General features: G+C 39.7%; 1 protein-coding gene across 3 annotated transcripts in view; it reads left to right on the plus strand.

The window, feature by feature from the left end:
* Window positions 1-15,926, plus strand: part of ARFGEF3 (ARFGEF family member 3) — a 93,903-nt gene extending 77,977 nt beyond the window's left edge. For 2 of the 3 annotated variants that reach the window (XM_049801523.1, XM_049801525.1), the window contains 9 exons: window positions 226-370; window positions 1,854-1,982; window positions 2,559-2,735; window positions 3,308-3,422; window positions 4,056-4,158; window positions 4,794-4,925; window positions 6,519-6,649; window positions 10,175-11,405; window positions 12,173-15,926. In XM_049801523.1, the coding sequence (XP_049657480.1) occupies window positions 226-370; window positions 1,854-1,982; window positions 2,559-2,735; window positions 3,308-3,422; window positions 4,056-4,158; window positions 4,794-4,925; window positions 6,519-6,649; window positions 10,175-11,405; window positions 12,173-12,364 (2,355 nt within the window). In that variant the 3' untranslated portion in view covers window positions 12,365-15,926. The remainder of the gene's footprint in view (window positions 1-225; window positions 371-1,853; window positions 1,983-2,558; window positions 2,736-3,307; window positions 3,423-4,055; window positions 4,159-4,793; window positions 4,926-6,518; window positions 6,650-10,174; window positions 11,406-12,172) is intronic. The other variant, XM_049801524.1, reaches the window with a different exon arrangement.
* The last annotated feature ends 3,280 nt before the right edge of the window (window positions 15,927-19,206 follow it).

Here is a 19,206-nt window from a genome sequence, read left to right on the forward strand (position 1 = left end):
CCCCGACCGCTTACTTGTCAATGAACAGAAGACTTCTGGCCTCTAGTTGTGTTTTTCATTTACACTATTGCTGGATGAACAGAACAGATGCTGTCATTATGCTGCTTTCATAGCTTTTATTTCATTTTCCATACCTGTGTTGTATGTGATAGCTTTTACAAACTTTCACATATATATTCACCTTTTCTTCTCTTTTTTTTTTTCTGTCTCCTCCCCACCCTCAAGTTGTTAGCCAAAATCTATAAAATGCCCTTGAAACCCATCTTCCTCAGTGGCCGGCTGGTTAACTTGCCCCGAAGAGTGCAGGAACAGTCAGCCAGCAGTGAGGATGGTATTGAGTGCGTCCTTTCTGACTTTGATGATGACACTGGTAAGTGCATTGAAAGCAGTAAATGTGGAATTAATCAACTGCTTCTTCCATGTGTCACTGTAAATTTTGCCAACTACTGAAAGCAAAAAGGAGGGGAAAAACTTCATAGTTTATTGTCTCCCTGTTGTCTACACCCACATGTGCGCACACAGAGCTTGGAAGTTCAGGTCATGTCACCTTCTTTATGTGAAAAGATACAGCTCATATATGAGAAAAATACAACCCCTCTCAAGACAAGATAATATTTTATTTAATAATATTTTAAGTATCCTGATATTCATAATACAACCAGTATGCATTTCTGAGACCTAACACAAAAATACTTTCTAGACCACAGCTGAAGTAAAGGAGTGAAAATGTCACCGTATATACTGCCCCATAGAAGTGGTGTGAATAAATAAATGATCAACCCAGTTACTAAGTAATGATTTCACTGTTTTTAACTTGATTCTTAGGAAGACTCTTGCAGTCAGCAAACTCAGTGTATCTTAAAGTTCCCTTGCAGAGTTTTTTGTTGGTTTTTGGAACATAATTAGCCAGCAATCATCATGCAGACACAGACTACATCAGCATGGCTACCAGTGGCAGAGAAGATGGGCTTATTAGTGAACCAAAGTAAAATCCGTTTTAGCCTAATAAACCCATAGCCTTTTAAGGAGACTTAGCTCAGGAATAACACTATACATTGCAGGAACATTATGAATGTAATATGCAAGATCCTTCTAGTCATTCATAATGTCATGGGGAACTAGTAAGTACTTAAGTAATCTGTAAAGAATTAAAGGGCAGCAATTCCTAACCATCTTCAAAATTCTACTGAAAACTAGTTGTATCCCATAATCTTTCAGGGGTCTATGTTTGCTGATGTAGATAGGACACAGGTAGCACTGTGAGTTCATAACTGCTGTTCTGGTAGTTGTCCAGCTCTGTCGTATCCTCATTTAATACTCTTCTATCTGTGACTTCTTAACATCTAAAGAAGACATGTGTGGCAGCCTGGTGATACTTCATGAGACATTATTACTGTTCAAATCTGGGTAACAAATAGACCCAGTTAAGTTATGGCTAGTCACCTTAGGATCATTACCTAAAAGCATAACCTAAATGAGTATAATCCATTCTGGGCAGCATTTGCAAGGGTAGTGAGATGTGTAAAATGTCCCATTAAAAAAAACATACCTAAGGTTAAAGAGACTGGACTAGTGGGAGTAGTAAACTAAGAAAGAAGACCAGAACAAGGTGTATGTGGAGGAGGAAGGATGGGACAAAACATACGCTTAATAAAAAGGGAAGGAAAAGGAGACCATCATTTTAAAAGTTGGTATTGCCCACAATCGTTACACAGCAATAATGAACATGCAAGAACCCATGATCTTTAAGTTAATTAATTTCTTAGCCTCTATCACTTTCTGAAGGCAAGTTCCACCTGTGGTCAATGCAGTATCTCACTCATGGCTTTTAATCTTTGTTTTGTTACTTGTAGGCCTTATTAATGTCTGGATTATTCTGCTGGAAGAATTAACAACAGCTATATCCAACTGTCCCCGTCAGCACCAGCCTCCTACTTTGGATCTGCTCTTTGAATTGCTGAGGGACATTGCCAAGACACCTGGTAAGGGACATTGCCAAGACACCTGGTAATGAAAGGGCTTGATAAAATGTGAGCTAGTAGAGCCCTGACCCAAACTTCCTAGAATCCTAAACCACTTCTGTAAAATGTGTTACTCATGCTAGAGCTGCACAGAGACATTCTCAAGTAGAAAGGGATTTTCTTAGAGCATGCTCTGTTGTTCCAGTTAGTGCATTGTTCTATGTTGACAAAAGACATCTTGTAAGAGTATGTTGAACATACTCTTACATTTATTGCACTAATAAAGAGGTGCAGTACTCTATCAATGTTGTAGCCACAGAAAATGTTTGCCTGGTGTCCAGGAAATGGAAAAAGAAAATTACATAGTCCCGTAGACCTGTTGGGAAAGACAGCAGATAAACAGTCAGCTTAAATGTTCATATACTACCTCACAACTAGAGCCAAAACTGCTTGCCCCGCTCATCCCACAAAAAAAGTTTCAGAACCTGCTTTCTTTCACATCACCCCTGGCCTCAAGCTTCAAACAACTTAGCAAATTTACTGTGCGTGTAGGCTTTGTAAGCAAAAACATACAACCATCACTGTGTTTATTTTAAGGACCAGGATTTGGCATTTATGCAGTTGTACATCTTCTTCTTCCCACGATGTCTCTTTGGCTCCATCGCAGCCATGGTGACCATTCTTACTGGGATGTGGCATCTGCTAATTTCAAGCATGCCATTGGCCTTTCCTGTGAACTCGTAGTGGAGCACATTCAAAATTTCATACACTCAGGTATGTCATTGTACTGTCACATCTACTGCCAGTCACCAGGGGCATGTTACTGAATAGCTACTTGGGGAGATAGTTTCATGGCTTTTTGGTTGCTCAAGCATAAAATAAGTGGAGGAGGGGTGAAAACTTTTTTCTGTCTGGGGTTTTTTTCTTCCTTTATAGGGTTTAGAATTATGGAAAAAATTAACTTGTAAGGAACCTACGGAAGTTATTTAGTCCAGCCTCCTGCTCAGAGCAGGGCTATCTTCAAAATTAAATCATCACAGTCTATATTATACTTTCCAAAAGAAGACACTGAGACATCATTCATAAAGAACTATAATACCAGAAACAAGATCTAACAGAATTTCTCCAGTACCACTTAAGTCCAGACATTTTATATTGTTAACATCAAAAGGATTGTTCTTATTTCAGTTTGATATGATGCATGTTTCAAAATTGAACTCTAGTGATAGCTGCATTAAAAGAATTTGGTTTTGCAAAGTCTCTGAATAGCAGTAAGTGTAGCAAGACTGTTTAATTATAATGAAAAGGCAATGAAGTTAAAACCAGTCTGTGTCTTTTCCTTATAGATATTGGTTATGAAAATATGATCAATACTATGCTGAAAGATCTTTTCAAGTTGCTGGTAGCCTGTGTGGCAGAACCAACAGAAATTATTTCCAGAGTTGGCTGCTCTTGTATCAGGTAACACAGTCTGTTCACTCTGTTAGCATATTCAAAAAAGGATGTCTTTATATCTCTGAAGAACTTGTGGACTGATTAGGTTGGGTAACATAGCAAAAGAAGTCCACAATATATCTATCTCTTTTTATTTAAAGAATGAATTTTAGACTTACTAACCTTTTCTTGCTTTTTTTTGATCTGCTTCAGAACCTGTGATTTTAGGCATTACTATGTGTATGATTCCCATAAAAAGCACTTCTACATTACCTATGTGCAGTTAGTCAATAATCCTTAGGAAAAATAATGAAGGGTCTTTCTGTTGGAATTCAGAGGTCTTTAGAGGTAATTAATGCCTTTTACAGTCTTCAGGTTATTACAGTCATAATCAAAATAAGCACTGCATTAGAGAGTTACACAGTGTGTGGCGCTTGTCCCGGCAAGATGCCTACTTAAAGAGGAAAAACAAAGTGGGGAAAAAAAAGTCAAAACTACAGTGTAATTACAAAAATAGCTCAGGGTAACAACCAAGGAGATTGGATATCATTAGCTAGCTACTGAGTAGGCCTTTTATTCTGTTTTCAACCTTCTCACATTACAAATAAGAATTAGCTAGTTCATTCTTGAACATGGTAACATTTTCCTGTGTCCTTGCAGGTATGTGTTAGTGACAGCAGGGCCTGTTTTTACTGAAGAGATGTGGAGGCTTGCATGTTGTGCCTTGCAGGATGCGTTCTCTGCCACTCTGGAGCCAGTAAAGGTAAACTGCCTTTTTTGCTGACAGTCAAAATGTAATCACAGTAGTTATAGACTCGCTAACTTTTGACAGGTTGCTTTTTCTTTTTTAGAAAAGTTTTTGGGTACAGAGCCAGGAAAGGAAGCGTAAGGATTATGTGGTGGCTTCTTTGTCAATTTACAATGAAAGGTGTTGTATGAACAATGGAGATTGAAATCAGTTTTTCTAAACATGTACAGACAACACTAGTTGCTAACAGTCCAGACTTATTTTAAATTGCCCTGCCAGTATGAAATTAGAAGAGTTAAATAGGTGAAAACTTACCTTTTGATCCATTTCTTTCTCTGGATTGGCTAAAAATAGACAGAAGACAAAGTCACTTACTTGATCCTGTAGCTCCATGCTCCATATAGATTATGTCTCAACTCATTATCTTTCTTGTAACAAAAAGCCCTGTTAAGTCATCACAGGCCAGAGTACTTAAGAAGTTGTAATATCTTTGCATCAGATACATCAAATGCTAAATAGCATGTGACCGGCTGACAGTAATGTGACAGATCACTCTGAATCTTGTATTACACACAAACAGGCTGGACAACGCTACAGTCACTGACTTCATTTAACACACAGTAAAAGCCTGATGTTGTGTCTCTCTACAGAACCTGTTGGGCTATTTCCACAGTGGTTCTGAAAGCTTTAGTGGAGATGCCTGTGAAGTGAAGGTGGCAGCCCCCTCCCTCTCGCCAAGTGCTGAAGCTGAATATTGGAGAATCAGAGCCATGGCACAACAGGTACTGACTGATGTTTCAGGGGAAGTCAGAGAACATTTTAAACCTGGGGCTTTTCTTTATGAAAGTACATCTTTACCACCATCTTCCTCACAAACCCTACGGGCAAAGACTTCCTCATCACCAGACTAACATTTATTTGTCTAACACTAGTATTGAGAAAAAGTAATAAAACCTAGGAAAAAAAACCTTAAAACTGTCCCCCTGTAAGTAGGAATTGGGAATGCCTAGGGTGGAGGAGGATGCATAGGTACCTGAGGAGAACTGATGATGACCCTGTTGTGTAATGTAGCTTTAAAAACTGCAACCCTAGCATACATCAGTGGAAATGTTTCTAATAGAAAAGGGAAATAGTAGTGTCACTATGAATGCTCATCTAGAATGTCATATACATTTCTGATTACTCTGTTAAAGAATGATAAATTCAAAGGACAAAAAATGCACTAGAACTGAGACTGTAATATGAAACTAGAAAAAACAGATTTGTTCAACTTATCAAAGCAGAGTTTGAAGAGCAATGCAGTTTTTTTCTCTATAAATACCTGGGTATAGATTGCAGAGAAGGAAAAGAGTTATGGAGAACTAGAGTGTAAAACTGACATTTAACCAACTATTTAAAACTCACCACTAATTCCTAATCAGCGGAGCAAGCTTGGAGACAACCTTCTTGGGGTCCTTTTGACTACAATGGAGCTTTGTTCATTTTATGAAACTGCTTATATGAAACAAGTTCCTTGAAATACAGCAGACTAAACTTAATGACCTGCAGGGTACCATAAAACTGTAAATACCATATGACAGTTTCAGCATGGGAAAGCAGCTGGATTAAAAAAGCAAACAGATGTTTGGTGTCAATTTCTGACTTGATTAATCATACCCTGATGCTGCTTGAAAATCTGAGACGTACAGACCAAGATTTGTGATCACAAATAATGTGGCAGTGGCAGACTTTGAATAGAAAAAAATGTTTTAAATTAAGTTTTAAAGACACAGAACTCAAAAAGCAGGGAATGTGGCATTTACACTTTTCTTGTCGACACTATCAGTGGCACTCCCTGTGTCCTTCTCAGTGGGGATTTGACACAACTACTAAGCTACAAAACAAAGCTACAGCAACTAAGGGTTGTTTCTCCATTTCCCACCCAAAGAATTGCAAGTTAGGTCTCTCTTGTATCTTCGTGGCTAAAAATAATGCTTCCAACAACCAACCTTTCTAGATACAACAGGCTAACTGTGCAAACAGGTCCTTGTCTCAACTATACGTGATATTTTCTGATAGCAGTATGCAGACAGCAGAAAGTTTGTTTTGGCGTTTAGTAGTATTATGTCTTACACAAGTTCAAAGAAAAAGATGTCTGTCCTTTGCCCTGTGCTCTTCTGGGTGGCTGGAGGTAGCCCATGGCTCTGAGGCTGTTTTACCAAAGCAACATGCTCCAGGGAAGGTCTTCCTGGGGAGATACCTTGCATTATCTCCATCGCTGTAAAATAAGTCATCATAACAGATCTCTAACAATGCAGGAAATCCTATTCTTGGGCTCCCCAAGGACCCAAAGCAAGTGCTAAACTGATTGGTTTATGTAACTTGTTGTTTTCTAGGTCTTCATGCTGGAGACTCAGTGCTCCCCAAAGACCCCTAGCAACAAGGAAGGGTTTGAACATGCCCAGTCATGCGTGCTCATCATTGACCTGCCACCAGATAAGAAACCAAATGGGCATACCCAGAGAAGGTAACATATCTTCTCAGGAAAATACTGTGTCATGAAAAGCAAGATAAAAAAATATTGTCAAGCTGGCAGAGAAGTGAACCGAGCCTGGCAAACCATGCCTCTTCATAGGTCTCATCAAAAAAATGAAATACACCAATCAAATAAAAATTAGGTTTTGTGACATAGGAGACAATGGGTTACTACTATCTGCTCTCCAAATGTTCCCATGATCATACACTGGTGAGCAGGCATGTGCAAGAGCTGTTACAGTTACAGAGAAGCCTGCGTCAGGGTCTATAATGTGGGCCTTAAAGCTAAATAAGGAAAATGCTTCTGATAGATAGTAAAAATTGGTAGGTTACAAATACCTGAAGGACACATAAGGTCACACAAAGCCTTCAAGCAGAGGAAACACAGATTAAATTAAGAAAAGAATTCTCATAGGAAATATTAGGAAAATCTTTCCAATATTGAGATTCTTTTCTTTAACAAGTAGAATTAAAAATACCAGTTTGAAGAAAGGTTTGGAAGTACCATTACATTTGTAATGATACTTACCAAATGAAATAATCTCTGCTTCACTAATGGTCTTTTAAATTCTATTACTGGATTAAAAAGGTAGAAAAAGTTAATGGATGAACTGGAGCAGTATAAATTGAACAGACCACATCCAAAGCTGCAAAACTGTCAACATATTGATCTAGGCAACGTTGGTTTTGCTTGGCATGTTTTTTTTGTGGAAAACCTTCTATATGTTACCACCTCAGAAACTCATACATTTGCATGACAATCTGATCCTGTCAAAGAATATTTCTTTTTGCTTGCACTTAGTTGTTTAAACAACTGCTGTAACATCAATAGGGCCTAAAGTTAGAATTCTGCATTCACGGTTTGTGTTTGTATTGCAAGGTATGTAATACATGGCATGAAATTGTGTTTTACTAGATACCAAACCTGCTTCTGTACCACTTCAGGCATTCTCATTCAAAACTAAATTATTGCTTGCAACAAGAAGCCAGATTGTGATGGTCCTTTGGATGGACTGGAAGAAAGACCATGCAAGATATCTTTGTTCTTATACAGCTGTACAGAAGCTTCCCCCAAGAGCAGGTGGTCTGTTGCCTCACCTTCAGAGAACAGGTCCCTGCTCAGAGACGAAGAAAGGTTGAGATCGCAATCTAAACCCTTCCTTTGTGGTGGGAAAATATCTGCTTTATCCAAAGGTTTGCAGATCATTCTTCTTGTTATAATGAATGCAAAGCAAAAGACTGGAGTACTCCCCTCTCATGGCACGTAAGGCCATGCAATCTAACAGGCTGTGTTTGTAAAGGTAGCATGGGTCTTGCAATAAATACAAACTCTGAATGCTCTCACACTGTGCTTTGTCTAAACAACTGCAAAAAGTGTATATGCCGAAAGGCAAATGTTACCCCAGCAATGCTCATTTTTCACCAAAACAGGGCTCAAAAATTGACTGTGCCACTGTTTTTCGTATTATTTGCTACAGCAGTGCAGTTATATGCAAGTCTTGCATGCTAGTAGTAACTGTGGCCTTTCAAAAGTTTTACTTTAACCTTAGTGGGGTTTCTCTTCTCCCTTTTTGCTTTTGTTTCCTTAATGCTGCATCGTTTCACAGGAAGCTGGGGTAAGGGAGCTTTTCTTCTTCCTAAAAAGTAATAATATATTTTAGTTTGAAACTTTGGGCAGAATAAGAAAATACTATCCTTAACCAGCTTTGTCACTGTGTGTTTTCACCTGTAGTTCTGTACTAGTTTCTTTTGGAACTGAGCAGTACTTTAAACTGTCCTTGTAAATTGCCTTTTTGGCTATTACAAGGAAAGCAGATCTCCTTCATTCTGATCCTGCTTTTGGAACAGGATTAGTCTCTTGAAATCAATGCAAGCACTCATTTAAACTTTATACATGCTCTTAAGAGCTTTTCTGAGTCAGAGCCTCTAATGATTTTTACAGCAGAAAACTGCTTCCCCATAACGAGCTCCAGTGTATGTATTAATCATCAAGGTTTTAGCACTGTCAGATAATAAGACTACTAAATTTTACTGATGTATCAGTACTGACAGCTGTGTCACGGTAAGCAAATTAACCCAAGAAGCACAGTTTTGTCTGACTTTTTTTTTTTTCAAGAAAATGTTGCATTCTCAAAAACAAGTTTTGATATGATTTCTCAAAAAGAATTAGACTTTTTGTTTTGCTACTTTGAAAAAACTTTTGAAAGTTGTTTAATGAAAGTAGAGTAATTTTTGCAACAAAAAAAAATAAAAGTCTACAACTAAACATCTCATGTTACATGAAGATTTACTTTGACTTAGACCTAAAACTTCAGTATTGCAAGCAAACTGAAAAATCTTACTCATGTGATAGCAGTGCTAATTAAAATGCAACCCATCATAATTCCCTAAATCAAAACAAGTATTACTATGTGTACCAGAGCATCAGCTCTATTTAAAACATTGCCACTGTAATCTTATGCAAAAACCTTTTTTTTTTTAAATGCCTTAAGATAAGTTTCACAGTTTATAACTTTAAATCCATAAGATACCAAACAACAATCCTGTCCACCCTTTCTTCCTAGCCTCCCTTGCTTGTAAGCCTCTCAGTGTTATTTACTGGTGAATGACCTGAAAACTTTGGTTGGAGTAATTTGCCATTCCTGGGTTTCCTGTGCAAATCAAAAATCAGTGATATCTAGAACAACTCACAGCATCTCTCTAACAGGAGCACAGTGAGACACAGGGTTAGGTATAGATATTTCCATGCTAGGCTCTCAGAGTTCAAGTTGAAGCCTTAAGAGCAAACAGTGAAATGTGCCTTCAGCAAGACTTATGCTTCTTTGCATGCTCCATTGCACTGCTGATGTTTCTGTAGATGTTTTTTTATTGGTTGGTTGGTTGGCTCTTTGTGTTTTATTTTTAAGTAGTACTCTGGCATTAGTGGAAAGGGAAACCAAGTAGTAAACTAGTTTTGGCCTCAATTTGTCATGGCAAAATTAAGGACTGCTGAAATGCTGGTGGAGGTATTTTAAGGATATTGCAACTTAGGCAAAGTTCAGCAACAAAAATAGAAAATATAGTCAGGCACCAATGGCAGAATTGATACATAACTTGTGTGTTAACAAATTCCTCAGTTATAGCAGGCTGTAATATTGAGAGTACTTGCAGCTGTCATGAAATTGAAACACAGAATATTTAATCCCTCAGTGTTAGCAGAACTCTGCTGAAAATGACAAAAATAACAACAGAGCTTTGTTTTAATACCACCTCTGCACAAGTGGACAGTTATTTTTCTTAATCAATGTAAGTGTCTTCCCTTCTAGAAAAGTATTTGAAAGAGTAGCTCTAAGACCATTCCAGACAACTTTGTCTTCCTCTACTTTTTTGTAACAAGGCTGTGAAAATTTGGCCTTTCATTTGCATCTTTCACGTTAGATTCTAAAATACAAAAGTATTCCTGTACTTCTAGTAAAAGCACAATGCACCGTTTTTTAATTTTTTTATTTTTTTTCCTTCACATGCTTGGTTTACCAAGTATTCCTTTCAGGACGATAGTGGTGAGCTTGCTGTCCCACCAAGTACTGCTCCAGAATTTATATGACATCTTATTGGAAGAATTTGTGAAAGGCCCTTCTAACTTGGAGGAGAAAATGACAATACAAGTACCAGAAAACAAGTTGGCTGGTTTTCTCAGGTACATCTCCATGCAAAACCTGGCTGTCATCTTTGACTTACTGCTGGACTCCTATAGAACAGCCAGAGAGTTTGACACCAGACCTGGGTTGAAGTGTTTGCTGAAAAAAGTGTCTGGCATTAGTGGAGCTGCCAACTTGTATCGCCAGTCAGCCATGAGCTTCAACATCTACTTCCATGCTTTGGTTTGTGCAATCCTGACAAACCAGGAGAACATCACTGCAGAGCAAGTGAAAAAGATACTCTTTGAAGATGATGAGAGAAGCACAGACTCATCACAGCAGTGTTCTTCAGAAGATGAAGACATTTTTGAAGAAACTGCCCAGGTGAGTCCCCCACGAGGGAAGGAGAAGAGACAGTGGAGGGCTCGAATACCATCTCTGAGCGTACAGCCTGTCAGCAATGCAGACTGGGGATGGCTAATCAAGCGGCTTCATAAGCTCTGTATGGAACTGTGCAACAACTATATCCAGATGCATCTCGACCTGGAGAATAATGTAGAGGAGCCTCCAGTGTTCAAAGGTGACCCTTTCTTCATTTTACCATCCTTTCACTCAGAAACCTCCACCCCATCAACCGGAGGGCAATCTGGGAAGGACACACCATCTGAAGATGACCGGAGTCAAATCAGGGACCAACTGGGAGACAGCCTGACACCCCGAGGAGGGAGTGGAGAAATGGTGTTGCTACCCCCACCCCTAAGTCCTAAACCAGAGAAAAAAGAGCAAACGAGGAAAAAAGAATGGTGGGAGAGTGCTGGCAACAAGATCTACACCATAGCTACTGACAAAACTATCTCCAAGCTCATGACAGAATACAAAAAAAGAAAGCAGCAACAGGCCATGACATCCTTCACCAAAGAGGTCAAAGTGGAAAAGAAAGGGGAGCTCCTGGGTTCTAGAGGGCCAGACTCACCCATACTCCAGCGGCCACAACATCTTATAGATCAAGGTCAAATGAGGCATTCATTCAGTGCTGGCCCAGAGATCCTGAGACAAGAGAAGAGACCACGCTCAGGATCCACAGTCAGCTCCCTGAATATATCTGTCAGGGATGCAGAGGCCCAGATACAGGTAGGACATTCTTGTAGAACGCTAATAATAAGAGCAATAATTAAAAAGATACCTCTAAATATTTTTTTCCATTGCTTTGATGATTGTAATGATTATAATCTCTTCATTAAATGTCTTCATTACATAAAGAAGTTATCATGATGAGGACTGAATATTTCAGCAGCTGGCACTGATAAATACCTGATTCTGTCCTATCAAAAGAAAAAGTCTTCAGGGAAGTGTTGTTAGGCACATAATAGTACAGCTTTTAGGAGTGTTTCTGTGACTGGGGCCAAAGCTGCACTTAGCCCTAAGAACTAACAATCTACAATGAACTCATTGCTGACTGCTAAGGGCTCTAGCCCTCTTAAGGCTTTTGAAACTGTCATGCTGCTTGACACAATGCTTTTGTACTTAAGAAGGTTTTTTTGTTAATTCCACAGCAGAAGGAGTGGTGTCTGTTGCTAAGCAGGAACTTGCTGCTTGCATATCCAAGTGAACAAATCAGTGAAAGCACCAAACTTGAAAGTCTTTGTTCACTGTAGGACAAAATAAAAGGTGATGAAGGGTGACCACGATACCTGCAATACAAAGTCAAACAAGACTTACAGTACTGAATGTGAATTAGGAAGGCACAGTGAACATTAAATGAATATGCTGGCATTACTCAGTCCTCTTCATGAGGCTGCAACCACCAGATATGTTATTTTCTGCCTCAACTGATGGGCTTATCTATTGAGAAAGGTCTTCTAAAGAGTCTTTTTTTATTGTATCCCATTTGTTTGTAGGCATGGACGAACATGGTGCTGACAGTTCTCAACCAGATTCAGGCCCTGCCAGACCAAACTTTCACAGCCCTGCAGCCAGCAGTGTTCCCCTGTATCAGCCAACTGACTTGCCACGTGACAGATATCCGTGTCCGCCAGGCAGTACGGGAATGGCTGGGAAGAGTGGGGCGAGTTTACGATATCATAATTTAAACCTAGCTGTGCTCTGTTGCAAAGAGGAGAAGAGATCCAAGGTATACAGCAAAGAAGCATTTGGGTTTCATTAATTGCCTATTTGTTGGTGATAATTTAAGAAACAATGAGCTTGTTGATGTATTTCTCTATTCACTTGAGACTGTGTGTCCCTCACTCACACTAGCAAAGGAGGCAAAGCATGAGTGTGTCCAGGGGGGTCTGGAATGGCCCCAGAACCCAGAAACTGCTAGTAAATCAGGCTGGTACCTAAAGGGGTGATACATTTCAGTAGCGTTCATTTTAATTCAAATTTGCAACAGTGGAAGCAACAGTGCAGCAAAACTTCCACACTTGCAATTAGCTGTGAATGCAACTGTTATCTGGATGTCAGACCAGGCAGGTAAGCCTATGTAACTTTAAAAAAAAAAAAAAGTCAGGAAAAAGGTGGGGCTATAGGACAAGTGAAAAGGTGACATTTGTTTAGGGTAACTTTTTTCCCTTCTGAAATTAGCATGAGAGAGGAAAGCCAAATAAAGATTATTGTAGTAACTATATGCCTCACTCACTAGAGAATGTGGAAATTTATTTTGCTCTGAGAAGAGCCTTCGAAGTCTGGTCACATTCAGTGTTGCTAATAAGTGACTATTAAAATATTCCAGGTCTAAAACTGGTGAACCAAGCACAGACTATTCATCCTTTCATTGCTCTTGTGGAGTATTGCTTAAAGAGAAATGGCACTATCAAGCTGCTCTCAACAATGCTACCCTGGCTGCCTCTTCAGCTATGCCTACAGCTGATCATTTTTCCACATGTCTAATTCCTCCTAAGGGCAACAGGGAAGTTTCGTTTTCTGTTTCCTGTGAAGCTGGTAGGGGAAGATACACTACAGAGCAAATACCAGCATGTGCCAATATCCAGCATTCAACTAAACAGAGTAGAGATAAAGTGTTCCAGTTTAAGAGTGTTCCAGTTTAAGCAACACTGCAGCTAAGTTAGCTTATGCTTCTACTGGAAATTTATGTTTGCTTATATAGAGCTGCTGTAGCCAGGAACACCCTTATCACCTTTGTTACTCTTAGCCTCTCACTCCACATTGAGCTGAACCAAGAAGGAAAATAGTCTGAACAGAAGGTGTCTTTCCTGTTTCTCTCCCATTTCTTGTCTGCTGCTGTAAATAGAAGGGGATAGTTCCTCAAGGAGGTACATCCCCCTCTGTGCAGCACTCCTCTAGGGACTATTACAATTTGCTGATATTAATAAAGGAGAGGAAAAGGGGAAGGATTGATGTGTTGTCAAATACATACGTGATGTTCTTCACACTAGACACAGCAAAGGCTTACCTTGCTGCACAAGTTATGTCACAGCCCCTGGGACATTCCATCTTGTACTCCCATGCTACATCGTTTGTTGATTAGAAGTTGAAATAATTTGTTGAAAATAAGTTGATTTTAATCTTGGGTGGCCCCTTGATGATGTTCTCCCAAGGCTTTTAAAATGTGCACACCAACTAAATATACAGCTTCAGTCCCTGTTCCAAAGCGTCCTCAAAATGGCATCTCTTTAGATCAGGCCTGGATTTTTGCACAACTACCTGCTTTTAGCATCTTAAACCTAGAAAAACAGAGGGAGCCAAAAGGCTCCACTGAACAGCCATCACGCAAGCTGATGTGTTTACAAAGAGTCTGCCACTATCCTCCTGACTTTTCCCTCCATTGCCCACTTCCCATTTGTCACTTCCTGGACTTGTGCAGGGAATATTTGTCCCATAACTTTCTGTAGTGTCAGTCACACTACTCCCTTTCTTTCAAAACTTCCCCTTGCTAAGTTGTTTCAAGGACATAAAAATTCCATAAAAACAACTCTTACTTACCACCTACCTTAACTTTATAAATGAGTAATTTAACAATATTGTCAATTGTCGATTTTCCCCAAAGAGTTTTAATACTTCCTTGGGGACAGGTAGGATTAGCCCTTGGTATATGGGAAAGTAGTAGCATGTTTGGTTTCTGTTGCCATGTCTTTCTTACACAACTTTAGGTAGAATAAAAAAGGGTGGCTATATTTTTCATTAAAGTTTTTATTGGGCATCTATACAGAACTGCTTTTAAAGCAGTACATTAATTAGGCAACAACAGAAATCAGAATAATAAACTGTATGCAAAACACCCAGCTCTGCTGTTTGTCATTATATGTGCATTGAATGGATGCAGATCCTTGCTGTATTAATCTAAAACTAAAGCAAATCCCTAAATTATGCTGGAGAAGTAAAATTGATAGCAGTACCAATGGAAGAAGATAGGCCAGAAGAAGGCCTAGTATCTAGGAAACGCTGTGGTTATGTGTTGTGGTTGCAATACAAATTGCTTCTGTAAAACAGAAAGAAAAGCTCTAGGAGTGACAATACCACCACCCCCACTCCCCCTCAAGCCGGTGAACACAGCACAGCCTAGTGTTATTTGAGTAGCCACCATCTTGACCCAAAGTATAATTTCATTTCAACTTTTTACGCTACAAATACTATACTGGAAATGAGTAGGAGTAAATTTGCTGTATTGCTGTTGCCCTGTTTTAACTTTGCCCTCCAAATTATGCAGCAAGTGCCCATTGTCACCCTCAGTGCCTCTGCTCATTAACACCCCTCCATAAGAGGTCATGAGTAACTGAGTAATTCAAGAAGCGTAATTTAAAAGGATGGGGGTGGGGGTGAAGGAATCTTAGAAGCAGCCGGCTTTACATAAGCAAAGTTTAGCATGTGCTGCTCTTCCTTTTCCTTGTGTATAAAATGGTAAGCAGGTGAGGAGAGGAGCCCATGGCCACTTCAGGACCATTAATCTGATATGCAGAAGCTTTCTGATGCACCTCCAAAATATAAATAAATAAAAAATGGAGTTCGTTCATCAGATTCTCAGCTATTTTTTTGCTAGTTTAGCCATAGACATCAGCAAGACCCAAAGAAGTACAACACTAAACATATGAAGTCACAAGTTCATAGACCTGTGCAGCCTGTTTCATGCATACTTTGGCTTAAGGCTGCCAGTGTGCAGCCTTCAGACCTCACAAAGCAAGCTTTTAGCCCAAAGGAGTCTGCTAGAACAGTCCCAGGAAAAGGGTACTGGCGCCAGCCTGCCCTAAGCTTCAGAAAGGGACTCCCCAACTCTGAAGACCCCAATCATGTCCAGCTGTACCACACTACAGCAGCTTCTCTGCTCTCCACTTGTGAGTGGGGAAGCACCACAGTCAGTAGCACAAAGTAGCCCTTGTATCCACACATGTAAGTCTTTCCCATATAATCCATTCAAATCCTTACGTATAGCCCCCTAACGTAATGCATAAGCAAACAGCAGCATATTACCAGCTGTACTGTTGAATCAGAATATTTCAGCTTTGAAAAAAAAGAGTGTGTATTATAACCAGAGCAAAAAGGAAGAGCAAGCTCAGGCTAATGACCACATTCTTCTCTTTTCTTGCACTTACTTTTTTTGTCACATAAATTTCTATAGGAGTTGGGTTTAATTTTTATTGAACTGGCCAGTTACTTTTAAAAATGACTGGCCAGTAATTTTTATTTAACTGAACTGGTTTAAAAAAAATAATAATAAAAAAAAAAAAAAGGGTGGCGGTTTGACATCCTTCTCAGGTACTAGAGCTGAACCTCTGCTGCCTTTGCATAGTTCCAGTTCCCACTGCCCTCCTCAGGGCCACCACAGCAATCGGAGGCAACAACATCGCATTTTAAAATCTTGCAGGCAGCCAGTAACATAGAAAGTTGCTGTTGGCCAGCATCAACTACCTTTACACACATGAAACATCTCATCACTGTGCAAATATTTAAAGCTGAAAAAAGCAGCCTACTCATCAGAAAAGTGCTACAGTATAAGAGGAGCAGTATTTGACCCCAGTTAATATGGTCTCAGGCCATTACATATATTTGCGCTTTATTCTGTAGTGTGAATATATGCAGATACATGAGATAATAGATGTGTTTCTGTATAGATTCCTGTAGCTCCAGTCACTGTCATACTCAGAGCGTTCTGCATATTTACAGAGCAATATCCACATTAGTAGTATATTTATCATGCTTTTTGAATATTTGTGTCATATCAGTAATGGTTAATGCAGTTGTTCTGGTAACCTCCCCACAGCAGGGGGATGAACACTCATTTGAGAATAACTGACTTAATTTAGCATCTAGAAAGAATGAGTAGGGAAAGATTTACATAGACCTGGGCAAAACTTTCCTTGTAAAACTCCCAGCACAGGCAACGCAGCTTTTGCCTCATCACAGATAAAAAAATTCATGTCCTCTGGACTACAGTTGGCTCATGTCAAGGCCAAGCAGAGTTTACACCTGTGACTTGTAAGGTGCTTTGCCTTTCAGTTTGAGCTGCAAGTTTTGTTTAAAACCTAAACCGTACTGTAAAATTCACTGACAAATCCTCACCTGCCAAAGATACAACCCCCACCTCTAAATACCTTGTGTTACCATATGTAATCTCTATCTGCACTTGATATAGTAGCATCTCAGTGTTGGCATCTCCACTGAAGAGCTCGGTGCAGCACCAGTATGAAACCAAGTGCCAAATGAGTTAGCAAGAAGAGCGAGCCAGCTCCATGTGCTGCCTGCACTTTATACTTCTCTTCACAGCTTAGGCCCACGCTCAAAGTGCCTAAGCTGTTGAAATCGATGCAAGTTATGTACCTGGATATCTTTAATACTCAGGACTCAGTCCTTGACTCCTTAAATCCCTGCATAGTTTCACAAGTTCTCAGGAAAGGGGAAGTCCTGTACAGTTCCTGATGTCACCCTCTCTGCTGCTGTCCTCTATACACCTCCTGCTTGAAATATCCAGAACCAGCACATATTCCCATGCATCCTAGCACCACAAAACTAGAACCTTCACTTCTGCACAGATCCAGTTTTAACATGTAGAAGGCTGACCATAGCAAGCCGAAATAATTTCTTTCTACCTAGTTCATCTGTGTAGAAGCTTATTCAGAAATTGAGCATGTGGTTTGGCTGTTTTCACCTTTAGCAATCCATTCTAGAAATGCCATTACTCAGTGATAAATTGTTTTTAATTCACAAAAAAAAAACAAACCACAAAACAAACATTAAGTGCTTTCTTTCCTTGCCCTTGCTTTTGTGAGGGTGTGCTAAGGTTATGCTTAAGCAATTTACTCATTACTCCAGTTCTAGTCATTTCTGGGAAGATCTATGTACAGTGCTAATCATGGCATATGACATGAAATACAGTTAAGGTCGGGGTTTTTTCAATATCTAATCATTCCACAATTGTTTCAAGAAATAATGCAATACCATCAATTAAAAAAAAAAGTTTCTCTTCGTTTTTAGTGTAAAAGGACCAAGTTACCATAGCACAGAAGCACAAATAAATATTGGATTTTATGCAATGTGGATTAGATAATAGCATCCAGCAGCTAGAGATCCCTTGTCACTGAACCTTGCTATTTTGAGTAGAACTTCTACAGGGATATGACCAAAGGATCTCTTAGCAGCAACACCAGCAACACGCCTGGGACTCCAGGAAGTTGTACAGCTGCAAGGACGAAGTCAGAGCTCAACTTTCTGTTGTTTCCACTAGTCCCCCTCAGAACATATACTTTATATGTGACACTAACTGTATGATGTCATACTACATAAACAGCTTTGGCCAAACATGGAGTGCTGGCCACTTAAAAAGAAAAAAGAAAAAGCACATGGCATAAGTATGCATCAGTCTTCTCACTTGGTGCTCAGAAGTCTCCAAGCTAAAAACTAAAAGCAGAGGGAAGAAGAAATGCCCTAATTCTATGTATATCAGTGGAGCTACACTGTACGATCCTGGATTAATGCAATAATGAGCTCACCTGTGGGACCAGATCCCTCAAATTCTCTTTATTTGTGGCAAATTCACAAGTTGAGGTTTGCATAGTCTCCACGGTCACATCGAATCGGGGACTGAGTTTATGGAAGGCATTTTTTGTTAAGAAACATGGCAACAGGATCTACTTCAATCCTTTTACCCCAACATCCCACTTTTCCAAAGGTAGTTATGTACTTCCATAAATTTCATCTAAATACCATGGAGCACCAGGGCCCTATTTCCTATCCATGCATTTAGTTCATCTGGGGTGAAGTGCCATTCCACAAGAAGCAAGCTAAAACAAGAGAGCTGAGCTAGCAGAGAGGCACAGGTACACAGGTTCAAGCAAGGGACAAATATCACCTCCACAAGCAGGCTGTGGCTCCTGAGCCCCCTGCTCTGCAGAGGAAAGCAGGATTCAATACCAAAGGAAGAACAGCCAGGAAGGGCAGAGCATGGTGGTGACAGAGCCCTGTACTGCATGCTGTTTGCTGGAGCAGATGGGAACAAGCGATTGAAAAGTATGCAATGACAGCAGCGAGCACCTTCATTCAGTTCCCCCCACTTTCTCTTCTCCCCCTGCTCTGCCATCCTTCACCTTTTTTGTCATTATTTGTGAGACTGCAAACATACTTCCATGGTCCCTTCAACCAGAACTGAAAACTGAAAGCAAGCCAAAGGGAGTGGACCCTCCATTTTGCCAAAGATCTAAAACTTTCCTGTTCAAAAATATAAAAAAAATAAAAAATTCTTAAAAACATAATCAGATTTTACTTCCATGATGATGGCTGCCATAGGAAGCATTTTACCACAAAACATAATTCCCAGGACTTCATGTCTCTAGCTGTATATTCAGGAGGAGCCACAAATACTTTTTAAGAGAGACTGTAGATTGCCTTGTCAAGTAAGTGCGTGCATTGGGTTTCCCTTCTACCAAGTTCATACCTAGCTGCAATTTCTTGGTCTCATTCATGTTTCCTCCCTCTCCTTTCTGCT

Source organism: Accipiter gentilis, chromosome 5 (assembly GCF_929443795.1).
Source record: "Accipiter gentilis chromosome 5, bAccGen1.1, whole genome shotgun sequence".
In the NCBI taxonomy this organism is placed as follows: Eukaryota; Metazoa; Chordata; class Aves; order Accipitriformes; family Accipitridae; genus Astur; species Astur gentilis.